The 25,652-nt window shown below is 41.1% G+C and overlaps 1 protein-coding gene across 2 annotated transcripts; it reads right to left on the bottom strand.

Annotated features, from left to right (window-relative positions):
- Positions 1–1,526: 1,526 nt before the first annotated feature.
- sptlc3 (serine palmitoyltransferase, long chain base subunit 3) lies at positions 1,527–22,103 on the bottom strand. Of its 2 annotated transcripts, none has more exons than XM_080869835.1 (12): positions 21,894–22,103; positions 18,425–18,616; positions 17,541–17,695; positions 16,087–16,235; positions 12,618–12,742; positions 11,299–11,392; positions 9,293–9,398; positions 7,790–8,009; positions 5,391–5,517; positions 3,507–3,642; positions 2,321–2,450; positions 1,527–2,235 (listed from the first exon to the last, which is right to left on the bottom strand). In XM_080869835.1, exons 1-12 carry the CDS (start codon positions 21,993–21,995, stop codon positions 2,122–2,124), a joined length of 1,650 nt encoding a protein of 549 aa, XP_080725961.1. In that variant the 5' UTR covers positions 21,996–22,103; the 3' UTR covers positions 1,527–2,121. The 2 variants fall into 2 exon arrangements, with proteins under 2 accessions (XP_080725961.1, XP_080725962.1); XM_080869836.1 differs by lacking the exon at positions 21,894–22,103 and adding an exon at positions 21,418–21,567.
- Positions 22,104–25,652: the final 3,549 nt, after the last annotated feature.

The following is a 25,652-nucleotide window of genomic DNA, read 5'->3' as shown; positions in this document are numbered from 1 at the left end:
TTGCCACCAGTAGTCTGGCTGCACAGATGTTTTGAATGCCAGCGCAGACCATTTGCCACTTTTGCTGAAGCTGAAGGCAGTTACAAGTGACTGGAAAGAAGCTCGGAAAGACTCGCGCTCCCCACCTTGCCTGGCAGTCAGTGTGTATTACTGAACTCTTGTCAGTTTGCCTCAGGAGCCTGTTTGAACTTGACATTTTTTGGAGTAGATTTTTTTTTTTAAAGTCCATATGTCAGTGACAGCTGTAGCTTTAAAAGTAGGTCGATTGCCAGCATGATTGCTTTTTTATCTAAACAGTCTTTTAAAGATTAGGACACATTTAACTAAAAATGACAGTTTTGTTGCTCATAGCTGTAGGATTTTACAAAAATAAATAAATAAATAAAATAAATTATGCAATCTGCTTCAAGTAAAGTAGAACTTTTCTTTTTTCATGTTTTAGGGCCATGAGTCCGTTGAAATGTATCCTGCAGCAGTCACTGTCATTCAGTTTCTTAACATGTTAGTGTTGCATAATGAATAATGCAACAAAAAGATGGGAAAAAAAGCCACAGATAGGCTGTCCTCTCCCAGCTTAATTTTAAGCTCAAAAGTCATCGTCAAATATCAGATTTTTGGAGTAAACCTTTCTCCAGCTGTGCAGCTATGCAAAAATATTGCCGGTAAGTCTCGGCACGTTAGAGTTTGCCTTTCTGCATAATAACACTGGAGCTTAGTATTTGAAGACTCCATGTCTGTGACGCACCGCGTTAGGGCAGAGGATGAATTCAAGCTTTTCAGCTTCTATCTCCACACGTCTCCCTCCTGCTGCAAACCCACGCTGAATTTTTAACACTGCTCACGTTTAGAGTTAAGGTGAATGCAAACAAAAATGAATAACAGGCATCCGTTAGACGTTAGAGCACCCCGCTGGGGTGAGGCCACCTTTCCCCATCTCCTCCAGATCTTTATGAAACAGCACATTGGTATGACATCACAGATTTGCGGATTAAAGAAACTGTTTTCCATTGTTGCTGGCTATAGGAGCCAGATGTGAGATATTCACTTACAGCACAAAGCGATCAAGTACAGAGAACAGATTTCAAGAGTTAGCTGGTTTTTTTTGGAAACTTTTATCTATGTTTGTACTTCATTATGTTTCCCAAGAACTGCATATTGTTTTTTTTAATCTCCTCTTGTAAAATGTTATCACTATGCTGTTTATGGCGAGGTAAACACAAACATAGAAACATCCCGAGGAAAAACAAGTGCAGACAAGACCAAATCCGACACACTGTGAACACACATTCATCATCTATCTATAATCCTTCCTGTGTTAATCAAATGATTACCACATACCACGAGAATTTAGAGTTCAGAGCTAATTGCTGGGTAAGGTTTCTGTTGGCTCAGGTGCTGCATGCTCGGCATGCTTACCTTCACGACTGTAACGCAGTGTTGTGCATGAAAGGGAACAGCAGGTCTTTAAAACATCAACAATTAAGCTGTTAAGACGTGGTGAATAAGAGCAGTCTCGCCACAAAACAAGCCATAACACCTTTTTTATTCTGCACGCGGGCTGTTGAGATTTAACTGCATGTCAAAGAAGTAATTGCTGCATGATCTATTATTTACAGAAAGGCTATCATTTACTGTGGAGATGAAAGTGGTGTTTCACTGGGGACGTTTTTATAAAAACAGTTCACCGTGGAACACAAAATCTTCCTTTTGCTTGATCTGTTCAGCCACAAGTAGTGTAAACATTCATGCATCAGGATATAAGTTACAAAGGGAAGACTCTTTGGGAAAAAAACAAAAGAAAACATGCCATCTGGAAGGTGAATTTATTATTTGAAAGGCATTCGTGCACAGCATTTGGGAACAATGGGTATAATGGCTCGTGCATTCATTTCACATATACATATATTCATAAAGAAACGGCATTTCAAGAGTTCAAAACATTTGTCTTTTAAAAAAGAACGAATACACAGTCCAACATTATGATTTAACACACATAAAAAACAAAAAAAAAACCCAAACAGCTGCCAAATATTTGGCTCTTCTCCTGCTGGCTGATGAATTCACTGTGTGCTTATGATTGCTCAGTTTAGACACTGTGAAGTCAAAGGGTCAAAGATCATATCAGCTGTCCAGCTCGAAGTCTGTCTCATCGCACAGGTCGGGCTGAGGGGAATATTTCCGCCGCGAGAACTTCAGGCAGAGAAGATCTCCCACCTCATTCATACAATCGAGCACCTGAGGACAATGGAAAGTCTCAGAGCATGTATGTTTCATATATATCCAAAGTATCAAAGTGGGAAACGCTCGTGTGTGTTTGTACCTGGTTCAGCATATCCCGGGTGTGTGCAGCAGATACACAGAAGCGAGCTCGGGCCTCTGTGATCGGCGTTGCTGGAAAGCCGACCACAACTACGCCGATTTTTCTCGCCAGCATTTCTCGCGCAAACGCCCTGATCAGCATAAAAAAAGAGAAACGGGTTAAACACGAAGCACACAAATGACTTTAGCAACAGGAGGGCTTTTTTTCTACTTCTACTTCTTCTTTTTTTGAGTCCTCCTTTTCCGACTGAATGCAGTCAGTTATAATGTTGTCACATATTTGTTACAGCACCTACATAACACGGCAGTGTAACTCATATTTACGAGTTCTGAGTTCACCGAAATGAGCATGCAAGTCACATTACGATGGGAAATGTTTTGGTGCTATGCCTCATCAAATGTAAAATCCATAGGAACGCTGTTCCTTCTAGCCTTTCCAAATGTTTAAATATGCAATCGGGACGTGTGGTTTGCGAGGCTTGTGATAATTTCTGCAAAGTACCATAAATTAAAAAGGGTGCAGTAATTGTTTTGACGACCTCAGAGCAAGTCTGTTCATTTTAACAAAGCCAACCTGCTCTGGCGCACTTTACCGTGGACAGTTTGAAGAGGTAAAAACCTTCAAACAAGTTCTGAAAGTGGTTTGATGAATCTGACCCGGTATATTTTATATAAACATGGTGATGAGTATCTACAGAAATATGTTCAATGCTAATAAACGGACTTCAGTGTTGTTATAGGAATAAATATTATGGCTCTGGAAAAAAAATCATTTTTTTTTTTGAAACAAGGTTTGGGGACCTGTGAAATTTCAACTTTATTACAATTAACACTGATACTCACGATAGCAGAGCGATCTAAAATCACAGGCTATATGATGATGCCATCTGATTAAGGCAATAACTGAGCAGAATTTGTATTTGTGCAGATATTAATGTTGACTGTCATATAATCAAGGACACTTGATTATATACCAGCGTGGGAGTCTAGGGTTATACCAAATCAGTACCCGATGTTGCCTCTTAAGAGGTTAAAGACATCATAACACTGCACAAATGATTGATGGAAACTCTGGAGACACAGCTGATCAGAAGACGCACGTGATGCTATACTGAAGCTAAGAACAAGGAACATCGTGATCATCTGGCTCTGTAAAAGTGTTTTCATGAGTGTTTCTGTGTGCTTACACCACTTTGGCTGGCATGTAGAGCAGCACTGGAACCACAGGTGAGTCATTATTGCCGTAGATGATGAAGCCCATCTCCTTCAGTCTGGATCTGAAGTATTTGGTGTTCTCTGCCAGTTGGCGAATCCGTCTCAATCCTCCAATTAAAACAAGGACACCAGCAGATGTACATGAGTAAAGCACCTTTTTTCACTGAATTTCCCCTCTATATTTGTACCGCGCCCTGTAGGGAAGGACATTAACTGTCAGTAGTAGCTAATGTACTGTGAGTCCTGTGCAGTGCCATCTCATTTTGAGTCCTGCACCTCCATCTGGGCCATTCCAGCCTCCTCTATGAAGTTGTTCATGATTACAGCTCAGCTGCAGCAGCAGATGGTTCAGTTTTGTCCGCCTGACAGCATGGTATATGCGCTTGCATGTTGCCAGAGTGGGGGTCTCGCAAATTGGATATGATGGATTTTGCGTGGAATTAGTGACTGTGGGCTGCCACGTGAATGTAGCCGTGACATATAGTGAACACGAATAATGCTTAAGCATCACACGCATTTCCTATAAATTCACTGCACTAGAAGATAAATCACAGGCAGCAAAGGCGGCTTGTTCTGCTGACCCTCTGTGTTCCCGAACAATGCGAATCACTGGGGAGCCCGCTTGCTCTGTAGCTGCTGCAGAGTTTGGCATGGCCGGCCTTGGAACACAGCTCTGTTTCCCTCTGATTACCTGGGAACAGATTGGCAGTTCTTTCAAAGGGACGTAAGAGAGCACTTTAAATCCCCTTATCTCAGAAGAGGGAGAAGGAGAGAGAGGGAGAGAAAAGGGGGGGGGGGCATAACATTCGGACATCTGCCAAAAAAGCCCAGGCCCCATTTTGTAAATTGTTTCTCTCTGCTAAGATAGAGGTCACGAAGGTCAAAAACCTGCTGCCAGACACAGGAATCGTACGAGCAGGCGAGAACGTGTGGACGTTGCTGTCTGTCGGACTTGTGTGAAATTCAACATCAAAGAGAAAAGATGAAGAAGACAGAGGAGGACTTGGAGGAAGAGGAATAAAGACTTATGACACAGATATTCAAGGGCTCTGTTAGGTTTCTTGTCACAGTGAGATTTTAAAGTTGTTGTTTCTTTTTTTTCTATGGACACTGGGACTGATGTTTAGAAAAACTGCCTTCCCTCTCATCTATAAGACAGGTCAAGGCAATTACTACGTCAGATACAAAGCATGTCTGCTTCAGAGTCAGATGAAAAAGTTACTCATCTCAGCAAGAAACTGCAGCATCTACCTCGACCGCAACACAGCAGGGTCTAGTCCTTGAAGTGATGACAGAAGCGTTTCATTTTGTTTGTCACGGCTGCCTAGCTTTGCCTCATGGCGCATGCTGTAAATACTGTAAATTTGGTATAACTCTAATGTGTAATCTGTCATTACTTACTAGGCACTAGATGCACTAATGCTACTCCCGTTAGCACTCCTTCCATTACCAGGAGCACAGCTACAATAACTCAAGAGAGAATTGCCCCGGTGGTATCGCGTCTGGTCTGGTAACGACCGCTTCCCCTGCCCTCGTGTCTGATGCCATTAGAGCAGCAACTTTTCAGAGCAGCAGCGTTCTCTACAACACACACATGAAAATGATTTCCTCCACGATAGGGTCACGTGTGCTCAGGGACTGCACGTCTCCCTGCTCCTTACCGCTGCAGACCCCTGTAATTGCTTCCACATTTTCTGACCAGCTGTTTGCATTTCCCTGCAGGTCTCACTGCTAATGTTAACATCGGTGGTGTCCTCTGGATTCCGTTTGCTGTTGTTTCCATAAAAATTATATAAAGGTGTAGAAATTTTTTTAAACCAGACATGCAAAGAACGTGTGACGGCTGCTATACTTACCCTCTGTGCTTCCATCTTTTCCCATGATGCACTTCATTGCACGTATTATCTGCTCAGTCGCAGGAGGGGACATGGCCGTGGCGTATACTGCACTGTGAGAATGTGTCCGCAGGTAGTCCACCAGTTCCTGCAACATGGGATACAGAGTCAAACGCTGAAAAAGCACAACTGCACAACTATTCACAGAAAACAAAGCAACAGTTCTGAACCTCTTGTGTGACCCTGCAGTATATTCAAACACCACTAGGGAGAGCTCATGTATAATCAACACCTGAGAAGCAATTAAAATACTTCAAGTCGTTTCTCTGTCACTGTGACTGTCTTGGCACTGACTGTAAAATAGTCCTGGATCCTTTCCTGCTCTCCACTCTGGGGTGGGGGAAGCCAACACATGAATATGAGAAAGAACCAAAGTCAAAATGAGCCAGAATGAGGTCTGTCGTGCTCATTATTCCTAAATGTCAGCAGGAGATTAATTCTGCTAGTGGCTGACAAGAGAAGAGGAGGATTTCAGGAAACCGATTTGGTCACGGGTCCCTAGAGCGTATGTGTGTAAGCGGCCTGAGGTTGGGGAGCTGTGACGGGCTGCTGCTCGGTGGCAAGCCGGGGTTGCGGGGTGATGACACGTAAGCCGGAGATGCTGTCTGGCCACCGCTTCCACTCACCACCATCTGTCCCTGCTGGGCGGTGGCTGCGGCTTCCTCAAGCGCACGAGGGGGAAAGGATTTCAGGGGAAGTGCTTGAATGTAGGATAAGAACCCTGAAACAACCTGACATCTGTTTTCGTTTAAGGCGGGAGATTTTCACAGCTTTGTGGTCCTGCAGGATTACGGTGCAACCAAGATAAACCGTTTAAGAGGACACGTCCAAAATTCATCTCATGCTTGGGGCACAGACTGACAGCTCAGAGGGTTTCCTCAGCCGCACGGTGGCCACAGCACCGATGTGGGAATACGTGTTCACAAAGCCCTGGAGTAGAGGCGCTTCCAGAACAGCAAGCCCACTTGAACTTCAACAGATTTATTTAATAACCTAATTTCAATCTCATCCACATTTTCAGAGATGGCCTAATGAATAAAGACTCCTAAATATAAGTTTGCAGTGACATAGAAATAACTCTGGGTGTATTTATTGGGGTATTTATTTTTGGTACCCTCATAAAATAGCTATAACATGACTGTTTTCCAGAGCACATCTGCACAGTCTTTTGTTGGTCAACCCAAATCCAGTTAATGTAGGACTTGGGGTATTTCACCACAACAACAAATACGTCAAATCTAAAGGTTCTCTCTCTTTTCCTGCCTTTTTTCCTTTAGGACTTTACTGCAGCCAGCTGTCACACCAGGAAGAGTGTTCATACTTCAAACATTATCATGCTTGTTAAAAGTCATCCTGTTAAATCTGGAGCGCAGTTCTGATGCCTGCCACAAGAAGGGGCTGGCCCTCTGCCAGCTTTACCTTCTTATTATGGCAGAGCAGGGCTGGGGGAAACTGAAGGGGAAAGAAGGAAGGGTCCCTCTCTGAATACCTAATTCAAACAACATGGTCGTTTCTGTTGTTGCTTTCTAATCAACTGCCACAAAACTGGTGTGGTTATGTACCAAAGTGTACTATTTAATGGAGTAAAAAAAAAGAAAAGGAAAAAAAAGTGCCCAGAGACGCAGCCTGGGGAACATTTGTGGGACATGTGAGGGCTAAGCGAGAGGGAGTGCGTATAATTGACTTCCATACATTTTTAATAAACAGCCGTGGCGCAGAATATAACATGCATCATAAAAATTTACATTTCAAAATCTAAATATTTGAAAATACTCTTGTGTGATGTTTAAACCTGCTCCGGAGCCAGAAGGGTTAATTGTGTTACACAGTGCTTGTCAGGTTATTTAAACCATGTCAGGATTTAAAAAGCCGGCTCATTAATTTGATTTTCTGTGATGCTAATTCACCCAAGGCTGTTGGGATTGTTTCAGTGCGATTAATCCAATCAGCTTATTTTCTTAAAACATTCTGTCACGACCCTATTTTGTCCAAGGAGTGTTCTTTCCATTTTTAATTCTTCTGTAAAGCAACAGGTCTGCAGCAGTTCTTCCCTTTCACAAGATTGCTATGAACTGGCGATGTGGAGGGAAATGAAAACAGCGATGATGGATCGTATTCTTTTGAGAAAGCCAGGGAAGCTGATAAATGTAACAACATCACTGCCGTGTTGACGATAGAGTCTTATCTGTCCAGTACCCCTAAAAAGGTCAGAAAAGTGTCAAGTCTGGAGTGTCCTGGAAAGCTTATATGCATTGGGAAGCAGCACTGAGGACCATGACTGCTTACTTGGTCCCTTGTATGTAACATAAATACACGAATACTGAGAAGCACTGATCAAATGAGAGTAAACTTGCAGTAACCTTTTTCCCTGCGATATAGCCTCCAGACGCCCCGAAGCTCTTTGTAAAAGTCCCCATCATCACGTCCACATCAGCCGGGTTCACATTAAATAGCTCGGTCACACCCCTCCCTGTTTGGCCCACTGCTCCGATGCTGTGGGCTTCATCCAGGTACAGGTACGCTTTATATTTCTTCTTCAGAGCGATGACTTCAGGCAGTAGCACCACTGAACCCTCCATGCTATTGGCAGAGAATCGCACACACACACAAAGCATACGTGTAAAAAGGGATCAACATGGACACACACTTTTAAGAAATTACAAATCAAATTGTTAAAGTGATTAACTTTAAAAGGAAAGAGTCTGACCCTGAACTAACCATATCCACAGCAGAGCATCTCTGCTTCTACAAATGCATATTATATAATCTGACACGCCACAGTCTTCCAAGAATCTTTCCTGCTGGCCTCTTTCACTTTACTCCCACCTTTCTTCCTTTTCTTCCTCCCCTCAGATGCAAACCTTTTAAGGCTACAAATAGACAGCATGAGTGATTATACGGCTGGGGACTGGAGCAATCCCAGACCTGCTCTGGTTGCTATGGCTGAGAACGTCTGCAGCCCAAATGACATAAGACAGGGTTTCACCAGGACCGATGTGGACATCAAAGGCAGACTCGGGCTATAGCTAAAGCATGCGTACTCTTTATCCAAGCCTTTTGATGTTGCTGGGAGGTGATAGACGGAGCATTAGTTCTTTCTGTGCTTTACTGAAAGGCGCCATTTCATTCTCATGTCTTAGACATTACTGTCTGACAAAGACAGTCTGAGGATGTGCAATTAGGTTGTCTTTCAAAGTACCAGGATTGTTGTGGGACTAATTACATTATATTAAGACCAGCTGATGGCCACGTTTAAGGCTTTCTTCTTTTTTTGATGAAAAAAAATTGACATAAAACAAGTAATTTTCACAGCATCATATTTTACTTTAGGAGGACTAAAATGCAAGTGCAGCTGAGAGCAAAAAGAGGGAAGAAAGGAGAACAGAAAATGGCCATGATAAACAGTTGGAGCTGGGGGTGTAGCCAAGTCAATCTCTATGGCTCCATTTGGCCTTGATTTGGAGCTAATGAGCAGATGGAGAGGGTCACTAAGACTCAGGATAGCTCACTGGCAGGAGAGGCAGACAATACCTTTCTCCTTTCTACGGTAATCAAATGGTACCCGACCACATGCACATGCACACACACACCCATGCACTGCCATACGCTTGCATACACACAGACAATCTATTATTCAAGAGCGCAGAAAAGGAAGCGATTGAAAAAGAGACCATAACAGGGACGGCTAAGCACAGGATCACCTCAGGTTATAAATTACAATTTCTACTCAAATCGGGCTGTGCAAAACCCTCCGATAGACCACCCGGAAGCTCATAGTTAGAAAGACTGATACAAGAGACCCAAGACATGTGTCTGTGAAAGTAGCTATGTTATAATGTGTGTGGGGTGTAATGATGGCTGACCTGTAGATGCCTTCCACCACGATGAGAATCTTTTTCCAGGGCCTGTGGGTCCGAGGCTGTCCTGAGCAAACTGCTTCTTTTAGCATCTTCTCCAGACTCTGCATGTCTGACATAGGTGCACACAAAACATCACATAAGGGAGAATAAGAGGAAGAGACACAGCAAAAGAAGACAGACCCTAACAATAAAAAAAAGTATGCCGGCAATCCTAGTTTGGATATGTGTTATGACACAGCATACAGGATAGCACTCCAGTGCTATAGCTTGTGCGGAACACCGAACATCAACGCAAACCCGAGAGTGGGAAGAAATCATTTCCACTGGGGCAGATAGTTCACGGATTTCACAAGACACTACTTTATTTGCCAAAGACACCTTTCACAAACAACACACCGGAAATACCCTTGCACTGTGACGCTTACAAACACCTGAGATATCTAACTAGGTTAAAAATGTGGCTAAGCCTGTGCGATCTGCATATCTGCATTGTTTTTGTTACAAAAAATTTACATGGCAAAAACATTTCCCGGTGACTAAAACTCAGTTATGACAATACTAATGATCCTTTAGTGCATACCAGCAGATGGCAGTATTAAACAGCTCCAGTTGTTATGAAAGTGTGTTATTCAAAGTATGACTGCAATCCAACCATTTCCTGCTGAGGAGTGAGGAAAGCTGTCGTGGCTAATAATCTTTCATAGATGATTGATGCTCCTACTTCAAAACAAAAACAGGTTCACTTAAGAGGCAACAGATGCTCCGCTGCTAAAATTCCTTCCCGAGGCTTAGCAGAACAATGTCTCGGCTGAGGAAAGCAGAAATGAAAAAAAGGAATTCACTGTGGCTTTCTGTCTGCACAGTCAAGAGTGAGCAAAAGATTATTTCACAGTGAAACACTGATATAAGATAAGCCACAGCGTGATATGAGATACTGTATGACTGAGGATGGTTATCTTCCGCTTCGATCCATAAAATGATTCCACGATATCTTATCTGTGCTCTCACCTTCGGGGTACACACCACGCTACTGGCTTAATAAATAAAACATAAATACATTTGATTATTCGAAAGAGTAGGACTACTGTCTGTGCATTATAACTAAACAACGTGGTAATTCTCACGCACATGTATGACAAATCTGCTGGACAAACCAGTTTGTCTGCTCCATAGTATGAGTTCCATCTCTGCTAAAAATAATCCTTGAGAGATTTTAGAGAGTGCTTGCACCAATAAGTATCACTACAAAAAAATACAAGCATTGGAGTTGTTCATAAATCTTTTGTTGTGGCATAACCCTCTATGCAAATATTAGAAATAAAAGAGTTTCTGAGTGCCTAGCGCAGGAGGATTAGTGGCAAGGAGGGGTCAGCAGCTCAGGTGCCTGAGGGCTCTTTGCCTTTAGACAGGCCTCTGGGATCTGCTTTGAGGACCCATAACTGACTCTGCTTGTACCTGTCAGGAAAAATTTGCTGCCAGAGGACTGGCTCATTTGTGCTGTCTGCTGAAAGGACAGGGATGTATCTAATGCGAGCAATGGATGTTGTACCATCCACGCTTGATATTTTTCCTCTTGACAATATACCAGAGAACAAAAAGTTTAAGTAAAGATGATGTTTTGTTTAAAAAAAAAACCTCAACCCCCCCCAACCAACTTCACTATTGCTTCACGGCTGCTGCTGCTGCTGCTGCTGAATAAAACATAAGCATGATTTCAAACCAAACCTATTGCATTAAACACAGAATGTAGGTCTTTCCTAAGGTAAATCCTGTACCACACAAAAGAACAGGAACTTGCTTCTCACAGCAGCACCAGTATGCAATTAGGTGAAGAAAACACCCGATACTGTGAGCAGAAGTGGCTGCAAACAGTAACTGAAACTTTCTCAAGAGTCAGTTTGATGACAAAAAGGCACAAAAAGGTTAAACGTAAGAATAATAATAATAAAAAAGGTGTTGTTTTGTACTATGATGCATGGACTATTTATGTACTAGGTGATTGGACTCACTGTTATGTTTGAACACTCGGATGGTTGCTCCTGACAGTCTGGCTCCCAAGATGAGAGAAGTGTGATTGAGCTCATCGCTTAGTATCAAACAACCCTGGAGAACAGCAAAGAGAAAAGACTTTATTTAAATTTCACAAGGTATGCTTTGTGCTTTTGGGGTAATAGTCAATTGTTTTGCTACTGCAATGCTGAATCAAAAATTTCTAATCTAATGCTCAAAATGCCTCTGCAAACACATTAAATGGGGTATATGACATACATTTTTCATTACAGATAAAAAGGTAAAACTTGATCTGTTGATCTTTTCTTTCTAACTGAAGAATGTGTGGCTAAATAAAGGTAGTTCACACCTCTTCACCTGCCCCTTAATCCAGGCCTCAATCATAATCAGGTCTGGTTCTCTGTGCAAAATAAGTTGTATGTACTGCATGTTAGCAGTTTTTTACTTCTTTGATGTCTGAAGTTCTGACCCACAGACGCATTGCAATTTTCATAACCGACAGCACAGTACTCCATGTTCCTTAAAAAAATCAGTATGCAAATTAATTCAGTTGTTCCACTGAAAACCTCTCTGGTGCATTAGCATATATATACGGCACAAGCTCTAAGCATTTGACTTCATTAGTCTGAATGAGTCTTGTAGAGGCTATGTTGACACTGTCTCAGTGACAGATCTGCTTGGTTTGGCCTCGGGTCCAGCCAGCCTGCTCCCTGGTCTACCAGCAGCTGTCACTCTAATGTTGTTCTGCCTGCACAGCAAGGCCTGTCCTGGCACAGCCTGTCCCTGTAGGATAGAGCTGGCAGTGAGGGTTGACCTCCAGCCTCTGCAGGGTTACTGCGGGGGGCTGCAGCCTAAGGGGCTGCTACACCTCTTGAGCTGCATAAACGACCCTGTTCTCATCACTTAAACAGTCAACCTCCTCTTCCTCCTGTCCAGTCCAATCACAGATATTCATGCTGTGTGTTGCCCCTGGTAACCCACAGGCCTCTGCATCAGCCACTCTGGTGCACCGAGAGGCCAGAGGATGGGTAATCCCACCCTTGAGGAGTGCTCTTAACAAAAACTGCCCTTCCTTGTATATCTGACTGAAAGCAGCTATGCATGCCCAGATCCTCATCCTTCTGGCTACTGTTTTGTGTAATTATGATTTTAATTAGCAGCTGTGGGTCAGACTGTTTGCAGTTAAGTTTATTTGACTGTTCATTAATTGAGACAATACCACAGAAGAGAAAAAATCCAGACTGATATCTGCTGCATTGTGAAAATTACACTTGCAAAGATGTTCTGTATAATGCTGAGTGTATAAAATCTCACATACCCTGCCCACAAGTGCTGGAATATTCATTGAGTTGGTGGCGAAACCCATCCCATAAGTCATAGCGGACTCGACTCCAAGGAAATTGGCCACAAGTTGTTCTAGCATTTCATGGATGCTCAGGTTGCCTATATGATAGAAATCAGAAAAAGATGACTCACCCCGACAACATCACTGTACCTGTTGGCACATCTGGTAATCCTTTAGTCTCTAGGCTTTGCCGGTCTTTGTCACCCAATCACAAGGTTTGTCAGAGATGAATGTCTCCTGATAAAAAAGTAAGAGACCCAGAAGCAAACGCCTGGATCAGCATCAGCGGCTCTTGCTGTCTGGGGATCTGAGGAGATTTATAAAGATCCAAGATGGGGTAAATTTGTAATTTAGTTCAACTGCCGTATTTCATCCCAGTAATATTAAGGGAGGTCTAGCGAGGACTGAAATGGTTCTGTTGTACATTTTAGGACTGAGCCAGCTCAGGTGGTGATAACCCTATGTGACAGGTGGAGACCAGAATTCATTTGGAAAATTGATGAGATTGCAATCTGTCACCTGATGTGGCATTTTTTCAATTTTGTACAATAAAGTGGGATTTTCAGGTACCTGCCCTTGTGCTTATCTGATAAACAGAAGAATTGCTGTTATAATTGTGAGCTATGGGGGGAGAAGTGGGCAATAAAAGGTGCACGTACACTGTATTTTATCTCTGCAGGGATGATGTTGTATTCTGTACGGCACAAAAACATTACAACATTTCAGTGCATCTGTGTTTACTGTAATACTACATTGTAGTTACCAGGTATTGCACACTGAATTAAAGCTACTTTGTAAAGCAACTTTCTAATGAGTGCTTATATAATACAATATATCACTACTGCATTAACATTTAAAAAACGGGGCATTAATTGCACACACGTGGGACACTAATCAATAACAGTCAGTAACCACAGAGAGCGAGCTTCAAACAGCCAGGATGGTTTAGGAAGGACTGGAGAAATGGTTATTGAGTTATGTGTATAAAAAAAACATAACGCAGAGAAGCAGTTCTGTCTTTATGGCGATTCCTATTCACTGCTTTCCATCAGGCCTTACGCCAAAATCGATTCATACATTTCCTCGACCGCTCAGGCTCACAGGCCCTGCCGGCATGTGCAGCGTCTTCTTCTTCTTCTTCTTTTTTTTAAATCAGGCTGCATTGACATTTGCTCTCTTAATACAACATTTTACTGAGCTGTGGCTTTTTAAGCGTGCCATGCCTTCTTATTGATATGTTAACCTCAGAAGGCCACTCTAGGTCCCGATACTCTACAGATAAGACAGTCAGGACGTAGCCTGATCACTTTGCTTAAAATAAAACCTACACACCTTTTAAAAATTGGTCACTGTTCCTCTGAGTTACCATGGTCACCTTTGTGCTATCAAGGCTGGTTGATGAGAAGGGCAGCCACAGTGAAGACTGTGCATGCAAATCTGATAGTTCTCATAGTTAAATCTGTTCCTTTTATTGGGAACTATATGACCGAGGAATTTTTAAGGACAAGAAAAGAGACAGAATAACAAAGGTTAATCATTTCTGACACAAACCTTGAGTCAGCGAACCATTATAAAGTTAGTGTAGCATGTTTTAATATATAAAAAGGCACAACAGCCCTATTGCACTAGTATACTAATACCAGAATTTTACTACCTTGTGTTTGATAGCTGTACCCAGTATATTTTTATGCATCTGAATGTTTGACATTATTATCTATTAATGATTACAGGAAAAGCAGTGCCAATAAGCTACCCATTAAGGTAACTCTATGAATGTTTGACATGGGTGTTTATTCACAGGGTGTGCTTTCAGTGCACTTTGTGTGTAGTTCAAAATGCCTTATTGATAATAAAAAAAAGAAAAACACTCCCTGTGTGGGCTCGAACCATATTGTGAGTCATTTTTATTTAGATGTTCGGAACTGGAAGTTGACCTAAGTGTTTAACTGCATTTTCTAAGATGATTTAATATTGGAAAAGGTGAGAGGCGAGATGAGATGAAATTAAATTAATGATGTCAATGACTGACAAGAGTGAAATAGAAAAAAAAAGAATTACATGTCTAAATGTTTTTTTAATTGCATTTTTTGTATTTTTTCTAAATTGCTGACAATTCAGTCAAAAGCAATGCTGACAATTTGACTTTGAAGATTTTCCACATGTCAACAGTAAAAACTGCTGTGTGTGCATCACTAGTGCAACAGAGACGCTGGGATCTTTAATAATTTATGCACAATAATGTCTCATGGGAAGAACGCTTGTTATTTCTTAAGCTTCCCGGTGAGCCAGCTAAAACACGCATTAGAAACCCAGGCTAAAACAGTTGAATTTTGAAAGGGAAATAAACATATAAATAAATCACATAGATGAATAATAGATGGTGTGAAGTGTGCATGTGCACACTCCACACCATCCATGTGTGTGTGTGTGTGTGTGTGTGTGTGTGTGTGTGGGGGGGCTTCAGCTTGTAGTCATACTTGCTCTGCCAAACATACGCATAACTAACAATCACATGTCCTTAAGTTCCTCTGATTTTCTCTCCTCTTGTCAAATAGCTGGTATCCTGCAACGCTCAGTGACTCCGCTTGATCTGAACTTGCATGTCAGCTAACCTACTGCTAGCCTGCTCTCTGCAGAAATAGCACATTGGTCTCTGAAGTGTCACAACGCAAACCTCGCTGAGAGGTTTGCTTTGTGAGAGAGAGAAACACTTTTCTGCGTCGCCTGTTCCTCAAGCTCTGTAAAGTGTATCAGCGGGGCTTTGGTGAAGAAACACCCAATTGATGGCCAATCATTCGATTTCCTCGCCGCACCATTGCAATTCTAGAATGTTACATCCACATAGACACTTAAATACCATCAAATCCAGAATGAAGTTCAAAGGACTTTCATCAGAAGCCACAGATCCCATTTACTTTCTGATCCTTGCTGTTATAACGGTTCCTTTGCATGCATGTACATATAGGTTTTTAATGTCAAGAGTGCTTTACAATGTTAGGTTCCACAAGACTGTAGCCCCCCAGCTTCTCACTTTGGACCGATATATAATGATCTCAACATATGCCCAAATGCTATATAATTTAGCAAAAGGTGAATAATTCATACAACACTGAAGCCACTGGCAGATATTTAAATGTGCACGCCGTATGCAGGAAACCTAAAAAATGACGGTGACAAGTTTCATTTTCAGTTTGATACTCTGACCATTCAGCGTCAACAAGGCCTGACAGATAGCTTTTTTAAATAGAGGCACATATAAGATATGTAAGGATAATAAACACTACCATATAGCTGTTATGTTTTTGTTGTATGGTGGACTTTTTTCCTCCCTAAATCAAATCAACTGCCACAAACCAGCTCACAGAGAGAAGTGACACAAAGCAAAGTGGCAATAGTTTTTTTTTTTTTCATCATTACAACAGAATCTTAACCACAAACTCACCTATTTCCTGTCTTGTGCTGCAAACCCCAACCCCATACTGGCGCACTTTGTCTGCCACAGTTTTCAGGAAATCAGCATTGTTCTCAGCAAAGCCAAGGTAGTTGTACGAGCCCATATTGATAACATTGTGTATTGTCTTCCCGGTAAACCTGCAATTACACAAACATCAGGACTCAATTAGTTTGTCTGTTTTTTCCTGATTCATACACATGCCCAGTGAATTCATTACATATCAAATTTTTAAATAGCATATTCAATTAAATATGTTATTTGCTAATCAAAAACTCCACTTATTCTATTGATAGGAGTCTGCTAATGGGAAATAGAATTATAAAACATGTTTTGAAGACAACAGTGGCACTGACTGGATCCACAAGCAGTAGTAGTTATGTATTGTACAAAGAACATTTTAGTGTTAATTAAGAGATTATGCTTCACTATAAAATGTAGGATTGTGTGTGTACACTGGGAACTGTTGTAATCATTTCAGGCACTAAAGCAAGTTCAGGTAAACATCACACGAGTTCAAGAGTGCGCATCCCTATCAGAGGTAATCTGAATCTAAAACTATCTAAAAAGAATTTTTCCTTTTTGTCATCTGACCTACTTCTTCTCAAACTTCACGTACCCCTTTATACCGCTACGAAACCAATCAAAACTATGCACCACAGTACCACGTCTCTACTTTTTCCAGTCACATTAAACATGTTTAAATATGTAATCCACGTTTACGTCACACTCATAATGTCATATTTCTACCCTGTGGCTCCCTTCATACTCTTTTCCATACTATATTTCTCCAACCCTGTTCTGTAGCAAAGAGGAATATCAACTATGACCCAGATTCTTTGGAGTGGCATATCTTTACTGATGACAAATAACCATGTTTCCACCTTTGCAAACAGCTTATAGAGGTTACCAAGCTAGTTAAATCTGGGATGTCCACTCTTTACCCTCAGAAGAGAGATGATTTTGTGCAAAAAGACTGTCTGGCGAGTTTTAAGCATTTTTAAGGTGAGCGGTATACACTGATAAGCCAAAACACTTTAAGCCAGCATGCTATTAGCCTTTTGTGTGCTGCCCAAAAAAGGTCCACCCCACTGAGCTATGGACTCTACGAGACCTTGGCGGATGCCCTGTGGTATCTGGAGCTAGGATGCACCACATCCTTTCAGATTTTTTCCAGCAAATTACCCAAAACCCAGTGGGGTCAGCTCACAAGCCTTGTCGTTTTGGAGGTGCTCCAACCCAGTCGACTGGCCATAACAATTTGGCCCTTACTAGACTAACTCAGTTCTTCACACCTGTCCATGTATCTCAGACCTCGACATGTGCTTTTAACAGGACACAATGTTTTTCACCTTATCTGTGAGTGATCGTAATGACTCACCTCCTCCATGATACTGTTTATGCTATTTACAGTATGTCTATCATAGATCAATCGATTGCAGTACCTGAATGTCCAGTTGTAGTCATCAGATACCCTTTCCATCAGGTCAAAGACAGGTCCTGGTAGGCTGCATATGGGGCGGTTCCAGTTGTCTCGTACCCTCATGTACAGGTTTCGAGTGTAAAAGTTCTCAAAATCTTGATAAAGTGGGACAAAATCCTAAGGAGGAAAAGCATAAGCAGGATTCATTTAATAACTGGTACTAGATCTAGCATTTTTGTGTTTTTATGTTTTCATTCTAGTCCAAGAAATCTTCATTGATCCAATATCCAATGTTTGAGTATTTTCAAGATTATGTGAGACTTAGTCTTTACGGTATGCCCATATGCCATATCATAAAGTGACTCCTGTCCAAAAACAGGGCAGAACTCACTGGTTATTTCTTTTTAGGTTTCTGACTAAAGAAATAGTCACAGAAATAAGGACAGGGTACTGCTTCAGATTTTTCTTAAAGGCTTTTACCTTTTTAATAAGGCCTAGACAAAAACAAATCTGACAACAACAAACATCCTAACTCTAATTTCTGGATTTGGAAAATCAAATCTGTGGCAACACAAAGGCTACTATGGCAATGCCAAGGCCTTATCTAAAATCTGAAGCACAGTAACAAAGAAGGCGCTTGAATCCTCTGAGATTTAATTAGATCTTCAACAGATATTCTCTGTGGTGTCCTGCCTCACTCATGGCAACGTTATAGTGTAGAGGAACACAGAGGATGAAAACAGAGGGAGAGCTTAAGGAAAAAATTGACATAATTAGAGGAAAACAAAACGTACTGACACCACATGCATGTTACTCTACTCCAACTGTCTGCATGGGTATTTGTGTCTGCATTTTGTGTGAGACCCTACAATATGCCTGTTTGTACTATTTGCATGTGTAACCTACCTTCTGTTTCTCTCTTTCCTGGGCAATGTTGCACTTCTCCAAACCCACAGCTCTGAGGAAGTCTCTGAGGTAGCCAAACAGGGTGACAATGCCAAAGCCCAGGTATGTTAGCACGGCAACATACATGGGAGCCTGCTCAAAAGGCTCATGCTTGTGGCATCTGGAGGCAACGTCGGTCCCCTGGCCGTTTTTCTATACAACAAAAAGCCCACATAAGCTGTCTTACATTCTACACAAGAACACAGACACACACTTTGAGTTCAAATAAAGGGTTTGTAGTTAACGTGCCAATTAACCTGAAAAATAGAGAGACTGTGGCCTAGTCTTCAGTAACATGTAGACTAGGCCTATTATTACAAAAGAAACCCCTACAAGATCATCCACAGAAATGATAACTGGACAAAAATACATTTTTCTGGAAATGTTGAATTTGTTATAATATTATATACTACATGTAATAGGTTTTTCCTTCACAAAAAGAGTTCTGGCAACTGACTGTCGAATCTATGCCTAAAACTGGAATCACAAGGATAAATATTGTAAATGTTTTGTTATGAAGAATACATTTTAAATAGATAATATTCAGTTTATACATTTTGGTTTAATAACTTTGGTCTAAGTACTGTTTACCAATTTAATGCTGCTTTACTCTGTGGACATGTTTGTCAGCAAAATCGTGAAAGAAGAAAGCAATGCCATACATACGTCATACCAGAGGTATTTAGTAGAAAATTTGATTATGCCTCATTACATATATTTGCATATTAGTGAGATATGTGCATATTGAAGTACTTGTGCTGCCTTTGTGCAGGAAGACAGCAGCATGAGTTAAAGGAAAGGTTTACAAGATAGTAGTGAAAACTCCTGTGATGTATGGTTTGGAGATGGTTGCATTAACAAAAAGACAGGACACCGAGCTGGAGGTGGCAGCGCTGAAGATGTTGGGATTTTCATTGATTTTCAATGGACAATATTAGAAGTGAGTATATCCGGGAGGCAGCTCAGGCTGAGCAGTTTGGACATGAGAGGCAAGGTTGAGATGGTTTGGACTTGTGCAGATTAGAGACAGTAGAAACACTGGACAAATAATATGGAATTGGCAGCTCCACATTGAATATGGAGCTGCAGGCAGGAGGAAAGGAGGAAGACCACAAAGGAGGTTTATAGATGTAGTGAAGGAGGAGGGCTGAGGCCTGATGAGACCCCTAAAGGGAGCAGCTGGAAGAAGAAGGATTACTTCTCCTTCACTTTGTGTTTGTATTTAATTCAATTCAATTTTATTTATATAGTGCCAATTCACAACACCAGTTGTCCCGCATCCCCAACTGGTCAGGGGAGTTGAGGGTGAGGGGAAGAAGACAGGAAAAAGACACGCTGTGGAAGAGAGCCAGAGAATAATAATAATAAATGCATGCATGGGTATAAAAGGTGAATGAAAAAGAAACACTGTGCACATCAGTGCATGATGAGAATCCTCCATCATCCTAGACCTATTGCAGTGTAACTACATGGGAAGTCAGGTTCAACTGATCCAGCTCTATAAGCTTTACCAAAAAGGAAAGTTTTAAGCCTAATCTTAAAAGTAGAGATGTCGTCTGTCTCCTGTCTCGGGTTCCACAGAAGAGGGGCCTGAAATCTAAAGGCTGCTCCTCCCATTCTAGTTTTAAATAAATACTCTAGGAACCACAAATAAACCTGCAGTCTGAGAACTAAGTGCTCTGTTGGGTTGACACAATAAGGTCATTAAGATAAGATGGCACGTGATTAATCAAGATGTATGTACGTGATGAGAAGGATTCTGGATTTAACAGGAAGCCAACAAAGATAAGCCAGTATAGGTGAAGTATGCTCTCTCTTTGTAGTTCCTGACAGTAATCTTGCTTTTTGGACATCCTGCTGTACATAATAACGAATTAGGCTACGTTCACACTGCAGGTCTCAATGGTCAATTCCGATTTTTTTGATCAAATCCGATTTTCTTGTCTGCTTGTTCACACTACAAACAAAATATGACAGCAAACGCGCGCTAGTGTGAACGCTCAAAGCGGCCCGCATGCGCAAAAGAAGACGTCACTCACGCGCTCTGTTTAGACCCAGAGCAAACAATATTGTTTGACTGATGGCCCTTAATATAAAGACTATTTACATAATAATGTAAATAACATTATAATTGGCGTCTGTCTCGTGTCAGTGACGTAAAAGACGGATTTAAGGCGACATGACCGTTCAAACAGCAGTCGCTTTCTAAAACATCGGATATGTATCGGATTCAGTACCACATACGAAAGTGACCCAGATCGGATTTGAAAATTTGTACCATTCACACTGTCATACCACGATCGGATGTGGGTCACATAGGGTCAAAAAAAAAAATCGGATTTGACGCGCTTTCGCCTGCAGTGTGAACATAGCCTAGAGTCGTCCAGCCTAGAAGTATTAAATGCATAAACTAGCATTCTTAATAACAAACTAGAACAAGCATAGTGGTTGCATGTGTGTCATTGGGGTTTTTGAAGGGCACAAGGCAACCAGAAAGTCTTGTTTTACGTTGTAAAACCAGCACGGAGGCCTTGTTGAAGCAATATGGCCGACAGCTAACCCACTACACCACAAGCCAGCACAGATATTTATCTTCAGGCAGGTTATGTCAAGCTAAAGACATTTTTTAAATTCTTTTATGACATTTTAACAGAAACATTTTCAGGAGTGCGAAGAACCCTTAAGACAGTGACTCAACAGTAGGTAGTACTGGAAATAGCTACAAAAAAACTAGCAACCACAAAAATGATGCTAAGCCATAGCTTGTATACTGTATACTGTCAATTTAGCAAACTATGCTACGACATAGATTGTTTGTATGTAGGGTTATACAAACTTAACTTGTAAGGCAGTTAAGACTGTCCACGTTTTCAATTATTCAACTATTAAACAATATGGACATTGCTTGAACCTTCATGTAGTTGGCTCAGATAAATCAGCTACATCTCACTCACCAGCGACTCACCAACCAGCATCCTACACAAGGTTTCAGGGCGGGGTATTGCATTATTATTGCTCTTTACATTGTCCATTTTTATATGCAGGGGAACTAAACAGCACTCATCATCCTGCTGTCGATATTTTACAGTTTAAATCGATTGTAAACTAAGCACTGGCACATTATAAAACTCGTATGGCATATTACAGTTGTAACGACACAGTTATGCTGTTGCAGTTGTGGGTGTTGCCTAACTTTCGTAGTGGTGTGATACTTTTTTTTTTAAAGTAGGTGAACACTTACAAAACATGCCGACGTCATATTTGTCTTGTTTAGCGAAGAAGAGCTCAAAATAAAAGCAAACTTCCTGTGTTATTTTTATTGTGTTAAAATTCTTGCCACTGCTGTAAAGCCGGCAGTCACGCATAGAGCGCACGAAATAAAACAAATTATCTTCATAAATACACTGCGCTGACAGGCAGACAGACATACCTCCTTGTGGTTATGATAGCCGTTTTTCCCGATATGTTCGCGTTTCACTCCATTCTTTCTCAAGTATGGTTTTAAGTTTCCGTCAGCAGCAGTTGTTGCCATGTTCTTGAAAGCACGGGCTCAGCTCTGACTGACAGGTATAACCGGTGTGCTGTGCCCAACTTCCAAAGGTGACTTCCTCCTTCTCTCTTACGCTGGTTAAGCCTCTTTTGAAACGCTTCAGCTTTTACTGACGGCTTCTCCAAAACAAAGTCACGCTTCCGATTCTTACTGTTTCGATTTTGTTTAAATAGGACGACTTCTCCCTTATTTTGAACCCCCCCCCCCCCCCCCCCAAACTTCCGCTTATTACAAAATGCTGCATTACAAAATGAACGCTATACAACTGCTTTAATTCTTAAAATATTATTTTTATTAAAAAATAATTGGAAAGTAAAACACATTTACTCAGGCTGCGTTAGTGATTAGAGTTCTAGTAATTTGAGTACTTACATTTAACGGAGCCTAATAATAGAATACTAGCTAAGCATTGTGGTGGACTGGTAACGTGTACTGGTAATCTGGGACAAGCTCCAGCACCCACTGCCATTCTCAGTTAGATAAATTCTTATGGATAGGTGCAACTTAATATATACTCTCATATTTGCACTCTTCATTTACTACATTATTAGTTATTTGTTACCTAGCAGATGAATAGTCTACATATGGTAACCTGTTCAGTAGTTGTCTAACATTGTTTTACAACAATATAACCTACTTGAAATGAACTCCACCTACTTATGACACCTTAATGCAGCATCATCATCAATGAAATCCAGAAATATAACTGATAATACAGCATAGCTATCAGTGTTGACATTCATATCAAGTACTTGTCCTTTGCTTTTGATGCTTAACTCATATTTTGCTAATTTTAATCAGACTTTTAGATTAACAAGCTTTTAAAAACAGTCCTTTTACTGCAATATAGCATTTTGACACTGAGATAGTTGTGTAAGAGTAAATATTAATAGAGGTTTACGGTGGTAGTCATTCAGCTACACCAGACAATGAAATAACACATGATTAGAGTGTAGCAAAGCAATTTTTATATCTTGTGTCTAGTTTGCAGACGTCATTTCCTCTAGCTTTATCTTACATTTGAGTGTGTGGTGTACTAGCATTGCTTAACAACTTTTATCATTAGCAGCTTTATTGCCCACATTAATCTGATCACAGTGTAATAGTAGTAATAAAATTCACAATCATGCTAAACACATTACTTATTACGTTTAGGCTTTCTATCAGCATTGCACAATTCAGTACCAAACTGTATTATTTTGACATAAAACAGCTCAAAAAAGAATATATGATAGTCAACATGGGTTTTTTTCTCAGCGCATTCACGGGTTAGAAGACCTGTTCAGGTTCATCTCTAGCTGATAAACTGTCTCAATCTGACTCAAGGATCATCGAGGCGCCATTCTTCCTCATACCCGAGCTTGAACTTGTTGGACTGTCACTAAGCAAGTATTAAGTTTGCAGAGCACAGAGAGCCGAAAAGTGCGCGACAATTATCGGTCACCGCAGTTAGCCTTGGTAGTTGATGATCTACCAAAGCGTCATAAATCAGACACACTGTTTCTGACATAAGCCAAATCAAAACAGCCTCGTAAACGTACTGCTGCATGCGGGCTGCTGACAGTTTGGTGTCTGCCTGCATTTTTGAGATTTTCCCCTTTGGGCAAACACAAAGCGATTGTTTGTTGGTGAAAGGTCAGCACCTACACAGTGGTCTTGTGGCGGACTTAAGTTTTCTGTGCATTGTAAATCAGAATATCGGAGGTGCTGTGGCAGTAAATGTGATGAGAGATATAATGAGGGTTTTTTTCCTTGGCGTGTTCTTTAGGAGAGTTTGTCTCAGTGGGTGTTCACAAGCTGAACATGTGAACCAGAACAGTGATAGTGTTAAGAGGAACTTGTAGTTTGGAATGCAAGTGCGTGTCTGAACATTATGCTAGGAAGTGTTTTGTATACTAGCTTCTTTCTTTCTTTCTTTCTGGCTCTTCTGCTGGCAGTGTTTGAACTGCAATATGGGGCATTTTGCACCATCTGATACTTTTCATTTTCATGTCATTTAAACACCAATCACTTATAACTATAGATATGAGACTATAGCTTTCACATTCATTTGACAGACATCATTTCTTCCTTTCCCAACCCAGGGCAATCAGAAATTGTGCTGTCTGTTTGACGTGTGTCTAGATTTCTTAAAGTCTTCATTTAAATTGCAAAGCTGCTAGAATCAGATCTTCTTTGAATGCATTGTGTGATGTTTTGGCTGAAAACACTAAAGCCCTTTGGGATGACATGTGTCATCCACCATCATCTCAGAGCTGCCTTTTCATGACACTAACTGATGAGGTTTGGTGTTGTCTAATAACTCAAGACTGCTGTCAGGGAGGGAGGGGGGGAAACACAGGCTGACACTTGCATGAGGGTAAACTAGGAAAGCTGACAGAAGAGTGCTGGGAGACGGTGGGTATTGCAGTTTGAGTGAAGCGTAGAGAAAAGGACGTGATGAATCCAGACCAGTCAGCCTTGCATCCAATCGTTACGGAGAGAATGATTGAATGGAGGGTAGCATTCAGCAGGCTGAGTAAATTAAAGGTATCCGCAGCTCTCACCTCCTCTTAGCTTAGCTTGGAGTCTTAAATGGAGGATTGCTTTTTACCAGTGGGACCAGATGTAACCTACATCTGTCAGGCTTCATTAGCTACGTCAATCTGGAAAGTACTGTTCCTTTTGGGTTTACAAATATTATTATTTATTAATTTTTCAATCAGTTCGCACTTTTAGGCAAACACAATTTACAGTTTGAAGTTTCCAGCACTGAACCTTTAGATATATTTCAGCTTGCACTTGAGCGTGCTGTCGCTCTGAGTTTAACTAAAGGTGATCAGTCTTTAAGGAGGATCACAGAATTAGACTAATTTCCACAGGGAGAACTGAATGTTACACTTCACTGAGCATTTTTCGTGCTATGCGGTGTGACTGAGGATTGGACTTAAATTCGTCACTTGAAACCTGTCCTGTTAAATACCCTATTGATGTTTTAGGTCTTTTACAGCATGTCTTCTTGTATTCATCACCTTGACGTCTCTTCTCTCAATTCCACATTATTGCATTACTGGTGTTTTGTTAATTAAGATTTGGTGGTTAAACCATTTTTGAGGCTCAGCACATGAGTTTTCCTAACATGAATACAGATGATTGGTGAGGCACTATACAGGGAATAAGCTGCCTGGTGGGTTTTTGAACACACTGATTCCATATGAATGTAAAATAAGACGGGTTTTTCTTAAAAAAACAAAATAACATGATGAATGCTAATCCATATTTATTCTGCTTGCATGTTTTTCAATAAACCTTCATTCACTGGGTTACTAGCTTAACTAATTACATTTTTTCTCATTTATTTCTATGTGACTCTTGTGAAAGAGGAGCAAGGATGAACACACTAATAAAGATTTTTCATGTGGAGCAGATGTGTGTTGTCCTGCCACCTTGTGGCAGTGCAGTAACAGCACCATAACATGTACAGCCACACACAGAGCCTTCACTTTCCTTCACCCACACCCATGTTTTCCCTATAATGAAATGAATGAGCAAATGTGTTTACAATAGCAGATGAGCACGTCATCCCTATCATGCAATATTTGCTCACAGTAATACTTAAAGCCAAGCCCATCCAGGCTTTGGACACTTGTTTATGGATGA

This window comes from Rhamphochromis sp. 'chilingali' (assembly GCF_963969265.1).
Source record: "Rhamphochromis sp. 'chilingali' genome assembly, chromosome: 20".
NCBI classification, from domain to species: Eukaryota; Metazoa; Chordata; class Actinopteri; order Cichliformes; family Cichlidae; genus Rhamphochromis; species Rhamphochromis sp. 'chilingali'.
This window is presented reverse-complemented; position numbering and strand designations above follow the sequence as displayed.